Raw genomic sequence first — 19,949 nt, forward strand, 5'->3', positions numbered from 1 at the left:
ATCATGAGGGTTCTTGTGGTGGTCATTTTTCTTGTAGTGGTGTGGCCAAGCATTCAACATGATGTTCGTCATTAGTATCGGTCTTGTGAAGAATTCCAAAACATGGAAACTAGGGTTCTCAAATCAGAAGTTAGAGGTGCCATTATGCAATATGATGTGTTTGAGAAGTGGAGTATTGATGCAATAGGTCCTTTACCTATAACAACTATCTAGCAAATGTCACATGCTTACTATTGTTTACTATCTATCCAAGTGGGTTGAAGCCAAAGTTGTATAAGCAAATCACAAGCAAAGATGTTTCCCAATTTTTATGTGAATATATTTGCTACAAATTTGGCATGTCATAGGAGCTACTTTCTAACAAGGGTCCAGATTTCAGGGGAGAGATGGTAGATTGCCTATGCGAGAAGCTTCATGTGCACCACACGTTTACTACTTTCTATTATCCCCAATGTAATGGAATGAATGATAGGTTTAATGGAGAGCTCATAAGGATGCTTTAAAAGATGATAAGAGATAATGTTAAGACTTGGGATTTAGAGCTACCTTGTGCTCTATGGGCTTACAAGACTGACATCAAATCAGGTGTTGGTTTCTCTCCCTTTCACCTAGTTTTTGGCAAAGAGGCTTTGCTTCCTATTGAAGTGGAGATACCAAACTTGAGGATGATGTTAAATCTTGAAGATGAGTTTCATGATGCACTTAAAGAGAGGCTTTTGTATTTGCAATGTGCACACTTGGATAGGTTGCTTGCTTTTGAGCATTATGAATATGTATTGAAGAACAATCAAGCAAAGGCAAATGAGAAGGTGAAAGACAAAGACATCGAGAAGGGTGACATGGTTCTTTTCAAAAGAAGTTTCAAATCAAGTGGCAAGGTCCTTTCTTGGTTTTGAATAGGTTTTCAAATAGCACACATCAGCTTACTAACTTGGATGGTACCCCACATAAAGCACGTGTAAATGGCTACATGTTGAAGAACTATGTTGCAAGGTTGATGATTGTGGTTGAGGATGAGTCTTCATTTGAAGAATTTTCTTATTGTGTAGCTGATATGAAGATGAAATGAAGGATATATCACCTGGTTTATAGGTTCTCTTTTCTGCTACCAATCATGAATGATCTAACATGCTGGGAATTATGTTCCACGCATTTTTAAACAACCCATTTTTTGTAAATTTGAACATATGGACATGATTCTGTGTGTCAAAAGGGTGTGTGGATTTATTTTTGTGGGTTTTTTTTAGCTTGCTTTAGCAAGCACATGTACATGCAATGCAAGTCACTAGTGTTGCGCCAGCTATCGGGTTGCCTTGAGTGCTTGTAAGTGAGTTTTTTGAACCATCACTTGTATAAGTACAGACATAAAAAGGTTCATAAACATATCATAAATTTGTAGATTTTTCCTTGTTGTGCCCTCTTCATGCTTTTTGATGCAATTTTTTGCCCTTGATTTCCCTTTCCTATGTGTGGTCGCACCTTGGCATCTTGCTATTCGTGCCAACATAGAGGTGCATAGATTTGAAATTTGTGGTCTTCAAAACTTTTGTTTCAAAAAATGCAAAGAATTTTTGAGGATTGAAAGCATCCCTTTTGAATTTGTGGTTTGGGAAATAAAGTTTTTTTCCCACAAGGTACAGGATATGACAGCCCACAAGCAGTCTGGTATAGGGTGAGTTGTCGAAGCTCGCTTGTTTTGTGGTGTGTATACACTTCAAACTTGTGATTTTGAAGAATCATTTGGTGAAGGGGAAATCTCTTTTTCTCACGTGCATTGGTTGGCATGTGTTGTATTTCCATGCGAGGGCAAGTGCTTCCTAGTTTCCATGGTGGTCTTTTGAGTGGAAGTGTGCTTGTAAAGTCCCAAGGAATCACTTACCTTTGAATTGTGGTGTTGTCGGAGTTCTTTAGATACAGCTTGTGCTGTTGGATTTGTATCTTGAGCTCTATTGGGAGACATGGCTATAGAGGTTCCCGTTGCTCTTGTTTTCCTAGCAACGTGCCTACACTGGTTTTCATGTGGTCTTCATCTTGTCTAAAGCCTTCATTTGTCTGACTTAATTCTTATGGAGTCTTGCCTTCCAAATTCACTGGTCTTTCTCCTGGGTTAGACTCAATGAAATTATTTGGAGACTGCTTTCCTAGACATTCTACTCTCTCACAATCCAACAACAAGCATTTAAGCCTATCTCTACTCTATAAGAAATATATTCATCGATGCCAGCATCTACTTGATCTTTTTCGTACCATATTTCCTACATAGTTCCTCTGGTTGCATTGACTTCTCCTAGCTTCTAGTGTAATTTGTTATTACTCAAATTCTCCTATTGGATCTCTAAATTTTCAATGTTTGGCTTACATAATCATGAATGGCTCCTGCACTTCTCAACCAAGGGCATCCCAATAGCATACTATAAGCTCCTTGTACATCCAGTACCAGAAAGCTGGTTTTAAATTTCTCCTCGCCCACTCTGATTTGTAGGTTTTTTACTAAGCCACTGGTTTTTGAATGGAGCTGGTTTCATCTCTTGAGTCCTAGGCTTCTATCTGACATGCTCTCCTAGGGTGTTCACTCTAGCCCTACCATCCAAAAACACATCACAGTGACTCCCACTATTTTCTTAGCTTGAAATCAATCTAAATAACTAACATTTCATTATCCTTTATTTCAGACAGATCCATGGCCATAGCTTTTGATGCCTTCTTCCTCTACTTTCTGATAAACTTAGAAACCTATGGTAAGTTTCGTCTAATATCATCCAATTTTATGGTTAGCTTTTGAATTCTTTCACATACCTTAACATAGATTTCATTATGTTTGTTCCAAGAGCTGCTTTTTGAACTGGAGGAACTCCTCTCCAGATAGCCGTCTTCATAGTGCCATGCCTCTACTGCTGGAATAAGATTGTTGCTATTAAAAAAATTTCATCCTCAGATCCATTTGATTAGGCTTGGTCAATTTTGCCTTTTTATTGAACCTCTTCTTCAATTTGGAAAGGATTCAATGGAGACTTAACAATGTACACATTGTGGAAAGATTGGGCATCCCTCTTCCAAGTGTCAAAGCAACAATAGCATCTAGAGAGTAGCACAATAGAAGAGATGAACATGAAGCCAGTGTCTCGTGACTTGGCAATGATAGTGGCAACTTGCAAACAAAATATGGGTGAACCCCAACCTCCATTTTTTGGAGTTATTTTTTATGACAACTTGGTCTATGTAGATAGTTTGTTCCTAAGAGACTTGTGCTTTGAGGGGAGGTGTTTTTGGCTTTTGTGACACCATAGTCCATTGAGTCACTATAACCTATGCAGTCTAGCCTTTATGGCAATGTAAGATCTTTGTAGTGGATCACTAGTCTAGTCCAAAGTCCAAGGGGAGGTTTTTTCAGATTGTGGATTTTGACCTATACCAACAATTGGCATGTAAACCATCTCTTCTATAGTCAACGTGTCCTATGTTTGGCCTCTGATATTAGTGTACAACATCTCCTAGTTGTAGAAGCCTATGTGGAAGATTAGTGCATGCTTGGCATGGGTTGTTAGTGTGCAACATCTCCTAGTTGTAGAAGCCTATGTGGAAGATAAGTGCATGTGTGGCATAGTATCCTAGATATTATGTGCTCTGTCATCCTATATGTAAGCTATTTAGTATGGCTATGTGTAATCCAAATAGGAGATATGCCAATCAGATATCTATCCAACTATCTATAAATAAAGCCTATGTTGTACATATCTTATGATAAGGTATTATTTGCATTTTGTAAGTTGAGTCTACTTTATTGAAGCTGTGTATCTCTCTCTCTCTCTCTCTCTCTCTCTCTCTATGTAGCTATGGTTGTCTTCTCCTTCAATCCTCCTTGGGCAGGAAAACAAGGTGTGCAAGAAGGCATTGTATGTCTTAAACAAATCTCCACGTGCTTGGTATAAAAAGATTCATGCTTACATGGCTACACATGGTTTTCATAATAGTCCAACTAAGAGCACTCTATATGTCAAGTGTATGGATGAGATATCTCTAATCATTGTGCTTTATGTTGATGAAATATTGCTCAGTGGACCAAATGATGGACATAGAAAAAACATCCCCATGGTGTGATAAATGTGGTCTTATTTTGAACTTCTAGAGCCAAAGTGAGCTAAAAATATCTAGAGAATCCATCAAATACACTATACCTCTCATGCCATGCAATAGAATCAAGTATGTCATCTATGAAAGAAGAGGGTATGGAACCCTCTTCATAGTTGTGTTTAAAGACTTGAAATCAACACAATTTCTCCACTTTCCATCCTTCTTGGGTGTGACAACAAGAAGACTGACCCATTCCACAATAATCATGGGAAATATAAAACCTACTTTGAGAAGCTTGTCTACCTCTTCCTTTAAAGCATTTTGTACTCATCCCATTCTCCTTAGCTTTTGGCATATGTACTTAGCTCCTTCCTTGATTGGAATGTGGATTTTCTCTCCTTTGAAGCCTCTAATTTTCTCATAAGAAGTGATGAATAAACTGGGAAATTTTTCTACCACCCTTCTCATGACTAGTCAAATCTAGAGACAACAAGCTTTGAATCAACTCTTGTTTTACATTAGGTTGAACCTTGGTTGCATCAGCTCTTCAATTTTCACATAAGTACTAAAGATATTTTCATTCTCTATAAGGCAAAGAAATCTTTGTTTCTCATTGTGCTCTTCTTCAAGAAACAAGGAAGAAACGTCTACATCATTATCGCTCCTATCTTCCACCTCACAGTCATCATTCCCATTGTCTTCTTCTTCAAATTGAGTACTCTTCTTCATCGTCTTTCTCATTAAAATCAACATCCAAATATTTCTTTCTATCCACATCAAACCTCTTCTTATCACCTCTTTTATTGCAGAGAGTGATGGTGTCGTGTCCCCAATCCTGTATAGCTTTGGTCTCTTGTAAACATGGTCTTCCAAGGATGAGGGAATGCACCAATACCCACAGACATAACATGAAAATTGACCAGCAATTTAATATCAAATACATCCATCTCCTAGTCCTTTATAGCTCCCAAACACTTCACCCTTGATTGGTTTGCAAGCTTTATACAAAAACCTGAATTCTTCACCATGTTGAGTCCCAACCTTGATACAAGTTTGAGTAATAACGCATGCATGTGCACCTCCATCAATATAAGCCTCTCCAATGCACTTACACTTATGTCATGCATCCACAATAGGGTAGGTAATGTTTTCACCTATAATGCTTCTTCTTCACGTAGCATGCATGCAACTACTTCTTCCACAAACAGTAATAAGTCAAAGAATTTTGATAACAAAGGCAAGAAAGAGTTAATATGAAAGTACTATAAGGCGGATTATTGTGACGATCACCTAAGGTGGGATTCCCACGCAAAAAGACAATGAATTCGTCACAATGAGACATAATGTGCTTTGTAGTACCACTATCAAACCTAACGATTCACTCTCTATAAAAAGAACATGTCACCTACAATCAGCCTTGGAAGATCCCCTATTTACGATTCATACAAAAGTATAAATGACCCCTTGTTTTTCACTTTACATACTTTTTTAATAAAAAATATCATATTCCTAACCTATGTTAGCAGTTTCACATGGATGGCATTGAATGAACTTTTGTAATCTTTGAGAATGCGTTAGGGCCATTTTATTATGGTACTAGATTATGCTTTCTTATTTTTTCACCCTTACATGATGTTTTTTGCCTTGAAAGAGGATGGGCTTCCCATTGTTACCATGCCTTAAATGGCCCAATCCCATAAGATGCAAAGACCATTACTGTTCATAGATGCATGTGTAATTTGATACAAATCATCAAAACCACATAAGCTATCGAGCAAAGATGTGGGGTAGTCATTGGTTATTGACTTTTTATTTTTGGCATTGCCTTTTCTTCCTATGTCCTATATCCTCAACCACTTACAAGTGTCTACATATCCAACATGCCTACATGCTCATTTGAGTTCCATTTGTACTCAATGGTGTCATTCACCTAGGAAATCATTTTTTTTTACCATCATTACATGAAGATGAAGAAATCACACACAATTAATGATAGCCTATACTTAAAAGCTCACATATTGTAGTTTCAGATGGTAACCCTAGTTTATAAATCATAGATCATCTTATTGCCAACACCAAAATGTCCAATAAACTTCAACATTACCATTTGGTCTTACTCTTGCTTGTTTAAACAATATCCAACTTGACTCCATATAGCTGGAAATTAGTTGAGAAATTTTATTTTTATAGGAGGACATCCAATTCTAATCATATATATTTTCCAAAGAAATTGGCACCTTACTTAATCACCAAAGTCTCTATCTATTTATCAATGCATGTTTCATATTGCAACTTTTTGTTCTCCTTTTCCACAAATCATGGTTTCTTCCAATTCCCCCACACCCTAAAGTTTATACACCACCCCTTTTCGAACACAACTAGCCTAGCTCCTTACTAGCTTCTTGTTTAGAGGTCATCACATGGCATACCCTATCATGTTATATACCATTTGGAATAGAATCTAAAAAGATAGCTTTCGTAAAATTTGAATATATTTTACAAAAGTTTTACCATACGCCCAACTTTTTTTAGTACGTGACTGAATAGCTTAGCTAGTGTACCACCTTATCATGCTTTCACCCAGTTTAGGCAAATCCAAAGCGATCACCACCACCACAAAAGGCAAAGATAAGATCAAAGAAGAAGGAATGGTTCAACTTTCTTATCTTTCTCATTCTTTTCTTTTTGCTCTCTCTCAGTCCTTTTCTATTTTTTTACAATTCAAACCCACAAGAAGTCAAGGTGTTTGGCAAAGAGGAATGGGTTGGAAATAGTGGGATATCATTTCACATGTCTTACAAATAGAGTGGACTATTGGTCTCTCTTAATGTTTTTATATTCATAATCATTTCATTGTGCCTTTGGATGTGTGGTCATATCCCTATAGGTGATATTGTATTAGGTAAATCATATATGTGCCAAAATTCTCCACAAATCTCTCTAGACGATATCATCTCAGGTAAACTCTCCACTCCATTTTTAAGAAACAATTAAAGTTCTCAAGTCTACTTTAATGCTTAGGTGATAAAAGTGGTTTTTAAAAGGAGCCTCCCTATTGTGGCTTATGGTTATTGACATAAATTGTTTGCTCTCACAAAAGAATTCATTTGTGCAATTGAGAGTATATTGTGGTATTGTTGTATTGGTCATGTCCACGTCGCCACCTACAACACCTTGCTTTGAAGGAGGTGTGTTGATTTGCCCAAGCTTCACAAGATTCTTCATGTATTCCCACTATGTACTAAAGGAAAAACATAGGAGTCTTTTAGTAAGAAGATTACTTATTTTGAAATTTGTCTTTTAGATCTTGTTCATGCTAATATTGTAAGAAGCATGGAGGTGGATTCTAATACTATGATACATTATCGATGAGTATATACACACTTAAAACCACTAGAAGAACTTTCTCCCTCACTGAGTTTTTTTTTTCACATCATACAATATAGCTTCCTGATATGTGTGCCCTTGAGCTTCTCTTTTATCTCCAAGATTTGTGTGTGCATTATGAAAACCCTACATCCACAGCAATTGGTAATGGCCTTGGCATCTCAAGCTATGCCATCAACACCCTTTCGTCTCACTTCCTCGGATTGAGGTGATCTTTGGTCATCATTTTCAGGGTGGCATATGTGTTGGTTGTGTTGAGAGAGCTTGGTGTGTTTAAGAATTTCCATTGGGCTCATTTCAACCTTCGTTCCTCAAGCAACGCCATGGAATCGACACTTTGGTCATATTTTGTGTATTTTTTATAGAGGAAATTCCAAAAAAATAGACCTTTCATATTTTTTATGGTTTGTACTAAATAGTCCATGGTGGTTTTGTGCAATCAATGCAAATATATTTTGCATTAGATGTAATCACTAGCCATGGTTGTGACAACAACAATGTTTTTGGCATATTTTTTGTTGATGATAGACTGGGTGGAGAAAATTAGTCATTGGTTGTATATAATATTGTGCATGCTCAATGTACATTCTTCATCTAGAGGGCCTGTTGAGTATTATGTAGCTTCTAGTAGTTATACTACTAGAGTTGTTTTGCTCACTACTAAGCAAGCATGTGGGATGGAAGTGATTAACAAACTCATGCATTGATTGCACATTTTTCATATGTGGATAGAGTGCCCGTTGAGTATTATGTAGTTTCTAGTAGTTCTACTAGAACATAAATTTTTCATATGTGGATAGGGGGCCTGTTGAGTATTATGTAGTTTCTAGTAGTTCTAATACTAGAGTTGTTTTGCGAACTACTAAGCAAGCATAGTGGGATGGAAGAGATGAACAAACTCATGCCTTGATTGCGATCTCTATGAAAATTTTCCCTCACTCCACACATAAAATACAACATCATAGGCTTTAGATGTTTTATATGATTTGTATGTAAGTCACAATTAGGAAAATATTATTTACCCACATAAGCAAATAGAATCAAATATTATGCAACAAGAGGATGAATTTGATGTATCTTGTGGAATTTGAAGATCTCAAGAAATATTCGATTTCTCTTGGGGAGGCCACTCTTGACTGTGTCCTTGTGCACTTTGCTCTTGATATGATTGCTTGATCTATATTCGTCACATCACATTGTAACAAAGAAAGGCCCAATGCTATCAAGTTTGATGCTTTCATCTATATAGGAGGCTCAACTCAAGAAAAATAGGGTTGAACAACATGCTAATGATCAACCCTTTGTGGTTTCTTGAAGGTTAATGTTCCCCACTTATAATGCTCCTCCTTTAGGTAGCACGCCTATGACTACTACTTACGTGAACAATAATAGGTCAAGAAGTACAATAACAAAGGCAACAAAATGTTGAAACAAAAGTATTGTAAGGCGACCTATTATGACAATCACTTAATGTTGGGTTTGCACACCAAACAAGAAACAAAGCCTACTTGGTGTGGATTTGGTTGTCCTAGATTTTCTCTTAGCTCGCGGTGTTATGTAACTTGTGAGACACTAAATATGGCTTTGTTCATTACCTACATCACTTCCTTATCAAGAGCAATTCATAAGTCATTTGATGCTGTGGATATGGGGTGACAATCGGTTAGGATAGAGAGGACAATAGTAACATAGGATAGAGGAGGGCCATCAGAATGTATAATGAGCATAATGGTTTTGTCTAGAGGTTTGATTCTTATTTGGTGGAGATGTTAATAGTGTGCACCAAGAATGGATTTTGATCAGCCCGTAAGCCTCAACATCACAAAGAATAGCTTTGCTCATAATGTAGACCTCAACATAACCCACTACAAAAGAAGAAAGTTAAGTTGCTTTCCAAAATTAGTTAGCATGATTTCTTTCTGTGGATGTCTGATGAAAATAGTTAAAGTATTTGAAGTGTGCAACATTAGGCTCATGCTTATAACATTAGAGCTTGCTTGTTTATTTGTGTCACAAGCTCTAGGATAGATAAAACGACTTGCTACAATATTCGGAAGACTCTTGACAAGCAATAGACAGCTTGTGCTTCAACCACCTCTTTTTGTTGATTCTTTCCCAATGTGTATGTCACCAACAAAGGAAGTGAATCAACAATTTCCTACCTAATTGGTCACTACTATAATGTTTTTACTACCCTAATTTATGTTGGTAATGATCCTGCTACTTGATTAGTGACTACCATAATTTTTTCCTTCTTGATGTGCTCTTGTTATGTCTTAACCCCTGTTGTGTCTTTAACATTGTCAACTTGTGTTGTGCTTAGAGATACTACTATAGAGCTTTGCAGTTGGAGTTGATTGTCCTCATTGAAGCTTCTTGCTTTTGCTCGGCATCGCGATGCCATTTAGATTTAGTGTTATGTTTCAAGTCCGTGTTTTTTTCGGCTTTGGTTGTTACCTTGGGCTCTTCAATCTAGCAAACCTATGCTAAATGGTCTCTACCATAATCTCAATCATCTAATGTACTTCATGATAATAATTTTATAGTGGTTTCCTGTTAATCAAAGATTGTTGTGGATTTGGCATCAAACAATCAATACACCAGCAGGTTGCATTGTTTTGTGCAAACCATTGTATCATCAACAAGACTATAAATACTTTACCGTACCCAAGAGGAATGTCACAAATACTACTTCCTAATTTATTCCCATCCAAAGCATGAACTCGCCGAGGATTGCACCATCAAAACTTATATCCTTATCACGTTGTATAGAGGCCTTATATGAATACTCCACAATGAAAGACTAGCGAAAGTCTTACATGTAGGCACGTCCATTGTCCAAATCCATTTTCATAGCCTTCATGGAAGTAAGAAAGATGGGAATCTTATTTAGTGGTTCTGCACATGGTTAGGACTAAGGGATACCAATAGAACAGTTTTGATGTTTTAAGATCATTAAGCAAATCTCAATACATTTATTATGAGGATCTAGAGATGTTTGTGTCACAACTTATTATAAAAAGGTTGGTTTAGCCGGTTGAATACCATTGAAAACAGCATGATTGTGTTATACATGATATTGTACTTAATCCAACTCTAGCAACATAATAGTTTGGAGCAAGTAACCCGACCTTTGACTCTTATGCTTCCCCTCGTTTAGGAGAGCAACTTGATAGGAACGTATAACAGAAGCTAATAACAGGAAACATACAAGCTAACAGCAGGAAACATTTGATCAGTTTCTTGCTTGAAAAGTTGCCATCGATGGTTCAATTTAGTCGTAGCTCGTCACAAACAACAATCCTGTGCCCTTCACAAAGTCCCCTTTAAAAAATGTTGTAGACTTTTAGACTACCAATTTTCAACTAAATCCAGCAGTGTGTTTCTGTATCTCCCTACTAGCCTACAAATCCTCTGAAAAACTTAGGAAAACCTTGACTCGGTTCAAGAGCGTCCCCTTCATGGGGCCAGATCCCGCCGCATAATACTCTCAGCATACCTAATTGAACCTGCCTATGGCAAAACATGCTAGCATCCTGCCACATGCTTGCCCCTCTATGTGCACATATACTCACACATGAACCATTGGTGTTATTGCATGTGCACAAGCATGAATGCACACTCCTGCTGTGAAAAAAACTTGGTGCATGGTCCCCTGGATGCACTTTCAATGGAGCGCTGTAAAGGTGCTCTTATTTGGTGAGTACCGGCTCTCTAACTCAAACCACGAGTCTAGGCTCATCAATTTGTTGAACTCCTCAAATGTTGCTAATTTAGCAAGGTCCTCTCTTGTGGTGCCTTTCTCCTTAAGAGATTTAGTGATGTCCACAAGTGCTCGTGCAGTCGCATAAAGTGCTGTAAGAGGGTGCACAATAAGATGGAACCCCATGTCTTTCAGCTCTTCAGGAGTATGAAGAGGCGTGATACCGCCTTCGAGCATATTGCAAACTCTGTAGCCTTGGGTCCTCTTTCCAATTTCCTTCAACTCTTCGTCGTCTCGTGGGGCTTCAACAAAACTTGCATCAGCACCAGCCTGACAGCATGTGAGCGTATTCAGCCAATTAGCCATGTGTGCATATGGGCGCGGCGCATGAATGTTGACAACCACATGCAGGTGTTTACAACATCATACTGACATGGGTGCCTGCGGAAGGTTTTTCCAGTGGATAAAGCACTGTTATGTTCCTTATGGATACCTAAACGGATCCAGGATAAGCCCAGATACACGGATACGGACAAGGACACGGACACAGATGAGAATATAACCACCATCAGCACCATCATCCATATTATTGACTAAATACTATGATATCCCCACTCACATCATCAATGACCAATAGTACGTGTAGAATTAGGTACCAATATATGTTCATGTAGGCACACACGACTGCATATCAATACATATATCTGCACACTGGCTTTCTTATACTTTACTTGCATGCCCAAACGAAGAGTGCATTCTACTAAAGCACACAATAACATATGTAACTTACCTCCATGTAAAGATTGGCACGTGCTATGGCCTCTTCTAGACCATTTTTTGCTGAGGTTGCTCGTGCATCAGTCCTTGCAACCAAAAAGAAATCATTGTCACCAATCGCATCTCGAGCAGCAGCTATTTTCTGTGCATGCTCCTCAGCTGGTATGACCTGTTGGATATATAAACAAGTCAGACAAGAAGTCCTACAGTAATTTCCTTCAACCTAGAGATAATCACCTGCTTTCCTCGCATATGGCCTTTCGGAACACCGCCAGAAAACCAAATAGGTTTTGAGTAACCCTCAGAAAAGATGCAAGAATTTCTACAAACATGCAAGAAAAATGGGCAAAGGGAATGTAGATTTTTCAGTTAACCTACCGCACTTCTTTGGCCACACCTGATCCTGTAACAAGAACTCTCACACACACACACATGCATGCATAAGGGTGAGTACAGCAGTTATGAATTAAGAGCAGCACAACAAAATCACATATTGACACTTTGTTCAAATCAGCTGACCTCCAGAAAACAGCCTGCTGCACCTGCAGCTATCAGATCTTTGACAGTTCTCTGGACATTGAGAGCATTTCCTCCACCTGTGTCTGTTCACACAATTCTGGGGTATTAACTAAGGATTACCATAAGGTACCACGTTACTATACAATAGGCGGTAGATTTTACAAAAGAGGGTCCTGTATATAGGGATCAAAAACACAATTTTTTGGTGCACCCATGTGACATCTCCCTAGAACTACTAGGAGATGTTAGCATCAAGACATGATAAACTTTAGTTGTATAAATTAGGCTTAATAAATGCTAAAATCCAAGCTATATCCAGATCCTCAAGCAAACGACAGTTGAGCTCCCCCAACACAATTAAAACTGGTTGCTAAGAGGTAAGAGAAACCATTAACAATCAAGGGACATCCTTCCATATTATCATCTAACTCGAATGAAAAGCTTGAAAAGCATGTGAATAAACAAATCACGGTGTAACGAAAAGGATGCAAAGAAATTCACTTCTCTCTGTGAATCCAATACAATCAGATTGATAGTAGTGCAATAAGTGAGACTATCGGTGAGTACAAGTAGTAGTGAACCTACATAGTGGGTTAAAATATAATAGTTCACACTTCCACCTAGACGACTCAAATGGACACTCATGGCTGTAAACTCAACTATGCGAGGACCTTACTTGCACATGAAAGAATTAATACTTTTTTGAGTGTGAACTAGATCCAAGAAACAGACAATTACGATCATTGAGATGGTACCATTAAGAACATAATTAAAGCTAATTGAAACTGACAAGTCACTTGACAAGGTGTCAAAAAATTACAACAATACCACAACTGATAAAAAACAACAAACTGGAATGTGGAAAACAACACTTTAGAAAAGACACCAAGTGGTACTACTCCACTCTCAAAGAGATTGGCCACTCAGCAGACGTCCTCGCAGTATCTGTTTTTTATATTGATCAATTGTCATTGTTACAACTAATCTGTGTGAGCCCGCTCACTATCTTTGAAGACAATATCCACCCCCACCTCGCATTTATCTGCACATGGCCCCAGAAGTGCTTAAAATCATAAAAATTATCGGCTCTTTATTGTATAGCCCAAAAAGGAGGTCTAAAAACTGGCACCAAGAGCAATCCCAGCTAGCAAACCAGTAAATGGCCACACCATCACGGTAAGGATGCCATGTCAGTATGCCATACAGGCTGCCACATCAACACGTCGTACGAACACCCAAGATTTGCAGTGCGTTTTGTGGGCCATGCCAACTGGATCCAAGTCCTCCTTTTTGCTCAAGTTGGCTCTACAAGGTGGTCCGATGCCACATCATCACTTTGATATACCCCCCCCCCCCTCCTTTTCTTGCGGGCTCCCCAGGCATAAAAGAAGGGCAACAAAGATCAGTAGACACAAACTCCATGCAGACATGCCAATACCCATCCACACAAGTCACAAAGCATGCACTAGCACATATCCAGATCCCCAGTGCTTTTTGGATAACAAACATCAATCACATTCACATCTTGGTCCAAGCAAGACATTAGATGTATCACTGATCCGTCCTGGATCCATCTAGTCATCACATCTAAGGTCGTGCTGACCTCTATACACAAGTCTCCGATGCACTAGAATCATGATCATCACAAAGATGAAATAAATACTGCAAACATTCTACCTCACATACTCAAAACAAACATTACAATTTGAAAGAGTTAAGTGCTATCATTTTCATATGTTCATATATAGAAGTCACCGAGCGGAGTATCATCAGCTCAATACCCCCAAAAATTGTCAAAGACACGATACGTTGATTCTATTAACAATCCTAGTTGATCTGTTGTAAGGTGGAAAGGTGAATAGTGTTCACTTCATGTTCGGAGCGTAAAATACGTAACCAAACTATATAAGTTTTAAGGTACATAAAATTCATACCTTTTAAAGAAAGAACTGCTTAAATATTAAAATAGTTTAGGATATTCGTAATGTGCCGACACCATATCAGATCACAAATTACAAAACAATTCTTGATGTTAAATGAGATTATTGTCTTATGTCTGTTCTATAGGACAAGTCTCCTATAAATACAAGTTTCTTATGTCTCTTCTATAGGTCCTTCCTTGATTGGTCATTTTCGAAGCTTCTAAAAGTGATTTATGGTCAAATACATGTATGGTTTGGTAGTGTAATTTTTTAAGCATACCCATGTCCAGTACGATCTGTACGTATGGATTCACGTATAATACGTTACATATGATATGAATGATCCGTGCATTATACATATCCTACCTTGATCCGTTGGCAGAGAGTGCAGTGGCTCTCCTCTATGCAATAGGCACTACACCAAACTCAATTTTTGAATTGGCTTGGATTCTGTGTAGTTGCAGGCGCATTAAAAGCCTGGAAGTGCAAAGCGTTCTCAGTTATTTCCAGTTGTATTGAGGTTTATTTCAATGATGCTCCCTTCAGCACATGATACCCACCGATTACAGTGGTATCAAAAGCGCCCAAAAGTTTGTTGTTCCTTTCTACCTAGCAAACCGGTCCTTCGTCCCCTTTCGATGTACAACTAGACTGCTTATGAAGTCTTAAGAATCCACAAAGCCTCTCGTCAACGAATTAGAGATTGCTTTCTAAGCACCCTCAAGGAAATTTACCACAGTTTCACACTGAAACACGACGGTTTTCCCCTAGGAAATGCCATACCTGCTTTGAAGGGCGTCGGCTCACAGGTGGCGTCCGCTGAGGTTGGTGATGTCTCCCGTTTGCACCTCCCAACCCCTTTTAGGTGAAGTTGACCCCCCCCGGGGGGGAATGGCACTTGGCCGCTCTTGTAGCTCATCTTGCTTCGCTTGGGGAGAATTACGTCATTTCCCCCGAAAGGGATCGGATTCAAAATAACAGCATAGGAAGGGGAGCATTATCTCCCCATCCGCCTATGCAGAGCACCCAAATACCGGGGTACAACTTCACCGAGGAACTTCGCCACAGGCACGTGCCCTGCGGTTCCGTCCCTCAAGTGCGGATCACGGCGTACCCAGAAAGGCATCCGCTTCCCGCGAGCCTCCCCACCAAGGAGGATAACGGTCCTTTCTTCAGGGTCCAACGAAGGGTCGATTGCATTGAAGGTGGAGTTGAATCGGTTTAGCCAGTGCCCCCTCGCTTCATCTATCGCCGAACAGCTCATCAGCAAATGCGAAAGCGAACGACCCTATAACTGGGAGCACAGCGTGCAAATGCTATGTCCGTGCATGACTACTGTGCGTTTTCTATGTGCCTTGTTACATTTACACACTTTGTCCTCTTGTCCTTTCTTGACAAAACTGCGAGGCTACGTTACATAAACTTCCTCAATATGTCACCATTCAAGAAAGCAGTAACAATGTCTGATTGATGTACATCCCAACCAAAATGAGCTGCCAATGCACATAGAAAACGCACAGTAGTCATACGACAAGTGGGAGCAAAGGTCTCTTCATAATCTATGCATTTTTGCTATGCATAACCCTTTGCAACAAGTCGAGCCTTATCTCACCATCCGGCTTGCGTTTCAACTTGTAAACCCACTTCGTACCAATGGCCTTTTTGCCAGAAGGCAAATGACATAAAGTCCATGTGTCATTTTCTATAAGTACATCATATTTTGATTGCATGGCAGCCATCCAATTTTCTAAATTCTGTGCTTCATCAAAAGACAGAGGCTCCTCAACATCACGTAAGCTAGACATAGCTAAAGCATAACAATCTGATGCATAAGATGCATGGCGAGAGCCTGAACGAGTACAACTAGACAAAGGTGCATCCAATTTTCTATCACGCAAAGTGTGCACCAGCAATTTTGGCATACCTCTAGCCTGCTCATTTTCAGCCCTTTCCTCATCAAGTAAATCATGTACATCTGCATCAGTAATAGGCTGATCTGTAACATTTCCAGAAACCCCATAGGTTATACATTTGCCTCATTGGAACTTACATTCGTATTTCCACCACTAAAAAGAGGCAAGAAAGTGTCATAAATGTCCTGTGAGCTTACATTACTGTCTCTAGTACATGGCAGCAAGGGTGAACAGAATCTTCCACAAACACTACATCCCGTGAAACCAGAATACGTTTTGTTTGCGGATGATAAAACCTGTAACCTTTGCTCTCAGCACTATAACCAACTAAAATACATTTGACAGCCTTATCATCCAATTTTCTGCGCTGTGTTTGTGGCACCAAAGCATATGCCAAACAGCCAAAAACATACATGTGCTCAATAGAAGGCTTTCTATCATGCCATGCTTTATATGGAGTAATAGACTGCAAAGCTTTCGTAGGACACCTGTTTAGTACATAAGTGGCACACATGATGGCCTCAAGTCAAAAAGAATGCGGCAAAGCTCAACTTTTGACCATACATCGTGCCATTTCCGTAAGTGACCTGTTTTTCCTCTCAGCAACACCATTTTGCTAAGGTGTATAAGGCACTGTACATTGGTGTTTTATCCCACGACTAGCCAGAAATGCATTGAATTCATGAGACATATACTCCCCCCCTTGATCGGAACGGAGAGTGCCCATAGTATATTTCGAGAAATTTTCAGCCATAGCCAGAAATTGTTTGAAGCACATAAAAACTTTGGACTTCGCTTTAAGGGGAAATACCCATGCATACCTAGAGTAATCATCAATGAAAGTCACGAAGTAAAGGTAATTGCCCAAGGACGAAGTTTGCATGGGCCCACAAATATCACTATGCACAAGCTGCAACCTACATGTGGCCCGAACTGAACCATCCTTTGGAAACTTAGAATGCTGCATCTTATCCAAAATACAACCTTCACAAACATGTTTGACAGGTGCTTCAAGAGGCGGCAAAGAAGCAACCATATCAGATTTCTGCAAACGCAACAAACTGGCAAAATTCAGATGACCAAAACGTGCATGCCAAAGTTTTGCATCTGAAATAGCCCTTGAATCTGCAACAACATTTGCAAAATTTTGTCCACACTTGTCATACAAGGTGAGCTTATACAGCCCACGACACAAAAGGCCAGATGCAACAATTTCATCACCAAAACTGAGATCATGAACTGTACATCTGTCATCCACAAATTTGACTACAAGTCCAAGTCTAGCAAGTGCGGATACAGACAAGAGATTCTTCTTGATCCGAGGTACATAAAGTGCATCAACAAGTGTGAAGGAACTGCCATTTGCAGCAGTAAGCACAATCTTTCCAACTCCCTGAACCGAATAAGAGGCATTGTTGGCACAAGTGACTGAATTCCCATGAGGGCCAGACTCGAGAGAGGTGAACAATTCACAATGTAAGGTAATGTGCTTTGTAGCACCACTGTCGAAATACCACACATGTGAATCTGCAGCAACTGACAAGCATGCATCATGGATAGTACGATTGTAAGTGCACTCTGCGCTAAAAGCCCATTCTGCATCAACATCACCAACACAGTCTTCTGTGACAGAAGACTCAACAATGGCTACATTTGTAGTGGAACCAATGTTTGCAGTGGAACCACCCTCTTTCTTCTTAGCCTCTTTGGCCTTCAACTTAGGACACGACTTGATCAAGTGATCATTAGCTTTACAATAATGGCAACGCATCTTCTTTTTGCCCTTATCACCAAAATTTCCAGACAAATTGCTGCCAGCAGAAGGATTAGGAATAGAAGTTTTGTCACTCGCAGCAGAACCATAAGAAGTGGCTGCATTGTTGTTACCACCCTTTCTTTGAGAAGCAATAAAAGCCTATTCAACTGCACGCTGCCTAGTCTTGTTTTTTCTGGAAAGTGACTCTTGCAACAGCAATGTGCATAATGCATCAAACTTGACAACTTCAGGATTTCCTTGGGTCATAAGTCTCCAAGTACTAGCAAAAGTCTGGTAGGAATCTGGTAAGACATCAAGAACAGTCTGCACAAGGGAACTATTTGAAATGACTTCACATGCAAAAATAAGTTGCTCATTGATATCCTCGACAATAGCAAGGAAAGTGTCCATATCATTTTCTCATGCATAATCTTCGACTCCAGCTCTTTACGCAGCAAAGCAATTTTAGTCTCATTGCGACTTGCATAAAGACCACCCAAAATATCCCAAGCCTGTTTTGCAGATTTTGTTGAACGGATGTGAGGAACAATGGTGCGCTTCACAGACAACGCAATCAATGCATGAGCATGCGCATCCTTTACAACCCAACGAGCTTGTGCCGTAGGCAAAACAACTCTAATAGCAGCAATCCTTGCAGCAAGACCTGCAACATCTTCAACATCGCCTACATCCTCAGAACCAGGACGTACATCAATGCCCTGCACAATATTCCAGACGCCCTTTGACACAAGAACGTGTTGCATCATATAAGCCCACATAGGGTAATTGTCCTCATCCAACCTGTCCTCAGCAACAAACATCTTGAAGACATCTGTGTTGTTGTCAGCCATGATAAATGCTGCACCTGATGTGAAAACTGCTCGGAAATAGGAGAAACGGAGCGGGAACAACACGTGCTATATAGCACAAACCGTAGAAGACTGTAAGGCAACTGTTATGCAGAAATCGGCACTGACAGAAATTCTGCACAAAATGACGAAAATTGCCTGTGCAGACCTGCCTGTAGTGGAAACGGAGGCCGAAATCAATCTGAATCAGAAATCGACGAGCTTGCCCGATATATTTGTCGACCTGCGAACGCTCACCAAACCTCACTGTAATCGGAGAAAGTGAGCAGGCGTGTGCTGGAGCAGCTGGCGACTAAGCCCGGGAGGACGTAACCTGCTCTGATAGCAATTGTTGGAATTAGGGTTGCAGAGAAACGCACACAGCTTGGAAAAGACGAAGGAAGCTCAAGGCACACAATAGAGAGTGTGTTACTTGGTGTGCAATGGAAAGATAGATAGCCCTAGAGTGATGGGCGTATATACAATGCTTCGGGGAAAAAACCTCCTAAAGAGGGAAAAAATGCCCCGGCGGTCCTAGTCTGTTCACACACATCACTATCACATGTGTATGGTAACACTTCTCTGGCTGTCCCATATCTAGTGAAAAGAAATCTGTAATTCGTCTCTGGGACTGTCTTTCTCTAGCTCTCCCCAGTAAAGCCTCTATATTTGTGTAACTCAAGTAGAGAGAGAGAGAGAGAGAGAGAGAGAGAGAGAGAGAGAGAGAGAGAGAGAGAGAGAAATGAAATGTTATATTAACGTCTTCAAAAGGCCAAAATGACCTATGAGACCAATCTGTTACAAAATGGTGAATCTAATACCATGTCTAGGTACAAAAGAACTAGATACTACTACTAGAATCCTTGCTCATCTGCACTTTGGATATCGAGAGAGTATGGCTCGAATCCTCTGTTGTAGTCTCCGCCGATGTTGTGTAGCCCCTCTCCTCAATCGTGGCCGTCTAGATCTCCGTAGCTCCAATGCTCGGTCGATGAGAGTGGCGGTAGTGGTCGAATGAGTGTGAGCCGAGCTCAGCAATGATGACTGCTCCTC

General features: G+C 39.7%; 1 protein-coding gene across 1 annotated transcript in view; it reads right to left on the reverse strand.

The window, feature by feature from the left end:
• Positions 1–10,678: 10,678 nt before the first annotated feature.
• LOC147421125 (carboxyvinyl-carboxyphosphonate phosphorylmutase, chloroplastic-like) overlaps positions 10,679–19,949 on the reverse strand; it is an 86,826-nt gene continuing 77,555 nt past the window's right edge. The window contains exons 3-7 of the mRNA XM_086504099.1: positions 12,458–12,540; positions 12,317–12,341; positions 12,176–12,195; positions 11,952–12,107; positions 10,679–11,491 (exon numbers count right to left, since the gene is read on the reverse strand). Of these exons, the coding sequence (XP_086360225.1) occupies positions 11,126–11,491; positions 11,952–12,107; positions 12,176–12,195; positions 12,317–12,341; positions 12,458–12,540 (650 nt within the window). The 3' untranslated portion in view covers positions 10,679–11,125. The remainder of the gene's footprint in view (positions 11,492–11,951; positions 12,108–12,175; positions 12,196–12,316; positions 12,342–12,457; positions 12,541–19,949) is intronic.

The sequence above is a fragment of the Adiantum capillus-veneris genome, chromosome 28 (genome assembly GCF_014529385.1).
Source record: "Adiantum capillus-veneris isolate H3 chromosome 28, ASM1452938v2, whole genome shotgun sequence".
Lineage (NCBI taxonomy): Eukaryota > Viridiplantae > Streptophyta > Polypodiopsida > Polypodiales > Pteridaceae > Adiantum > Adiantum capillus-veneris.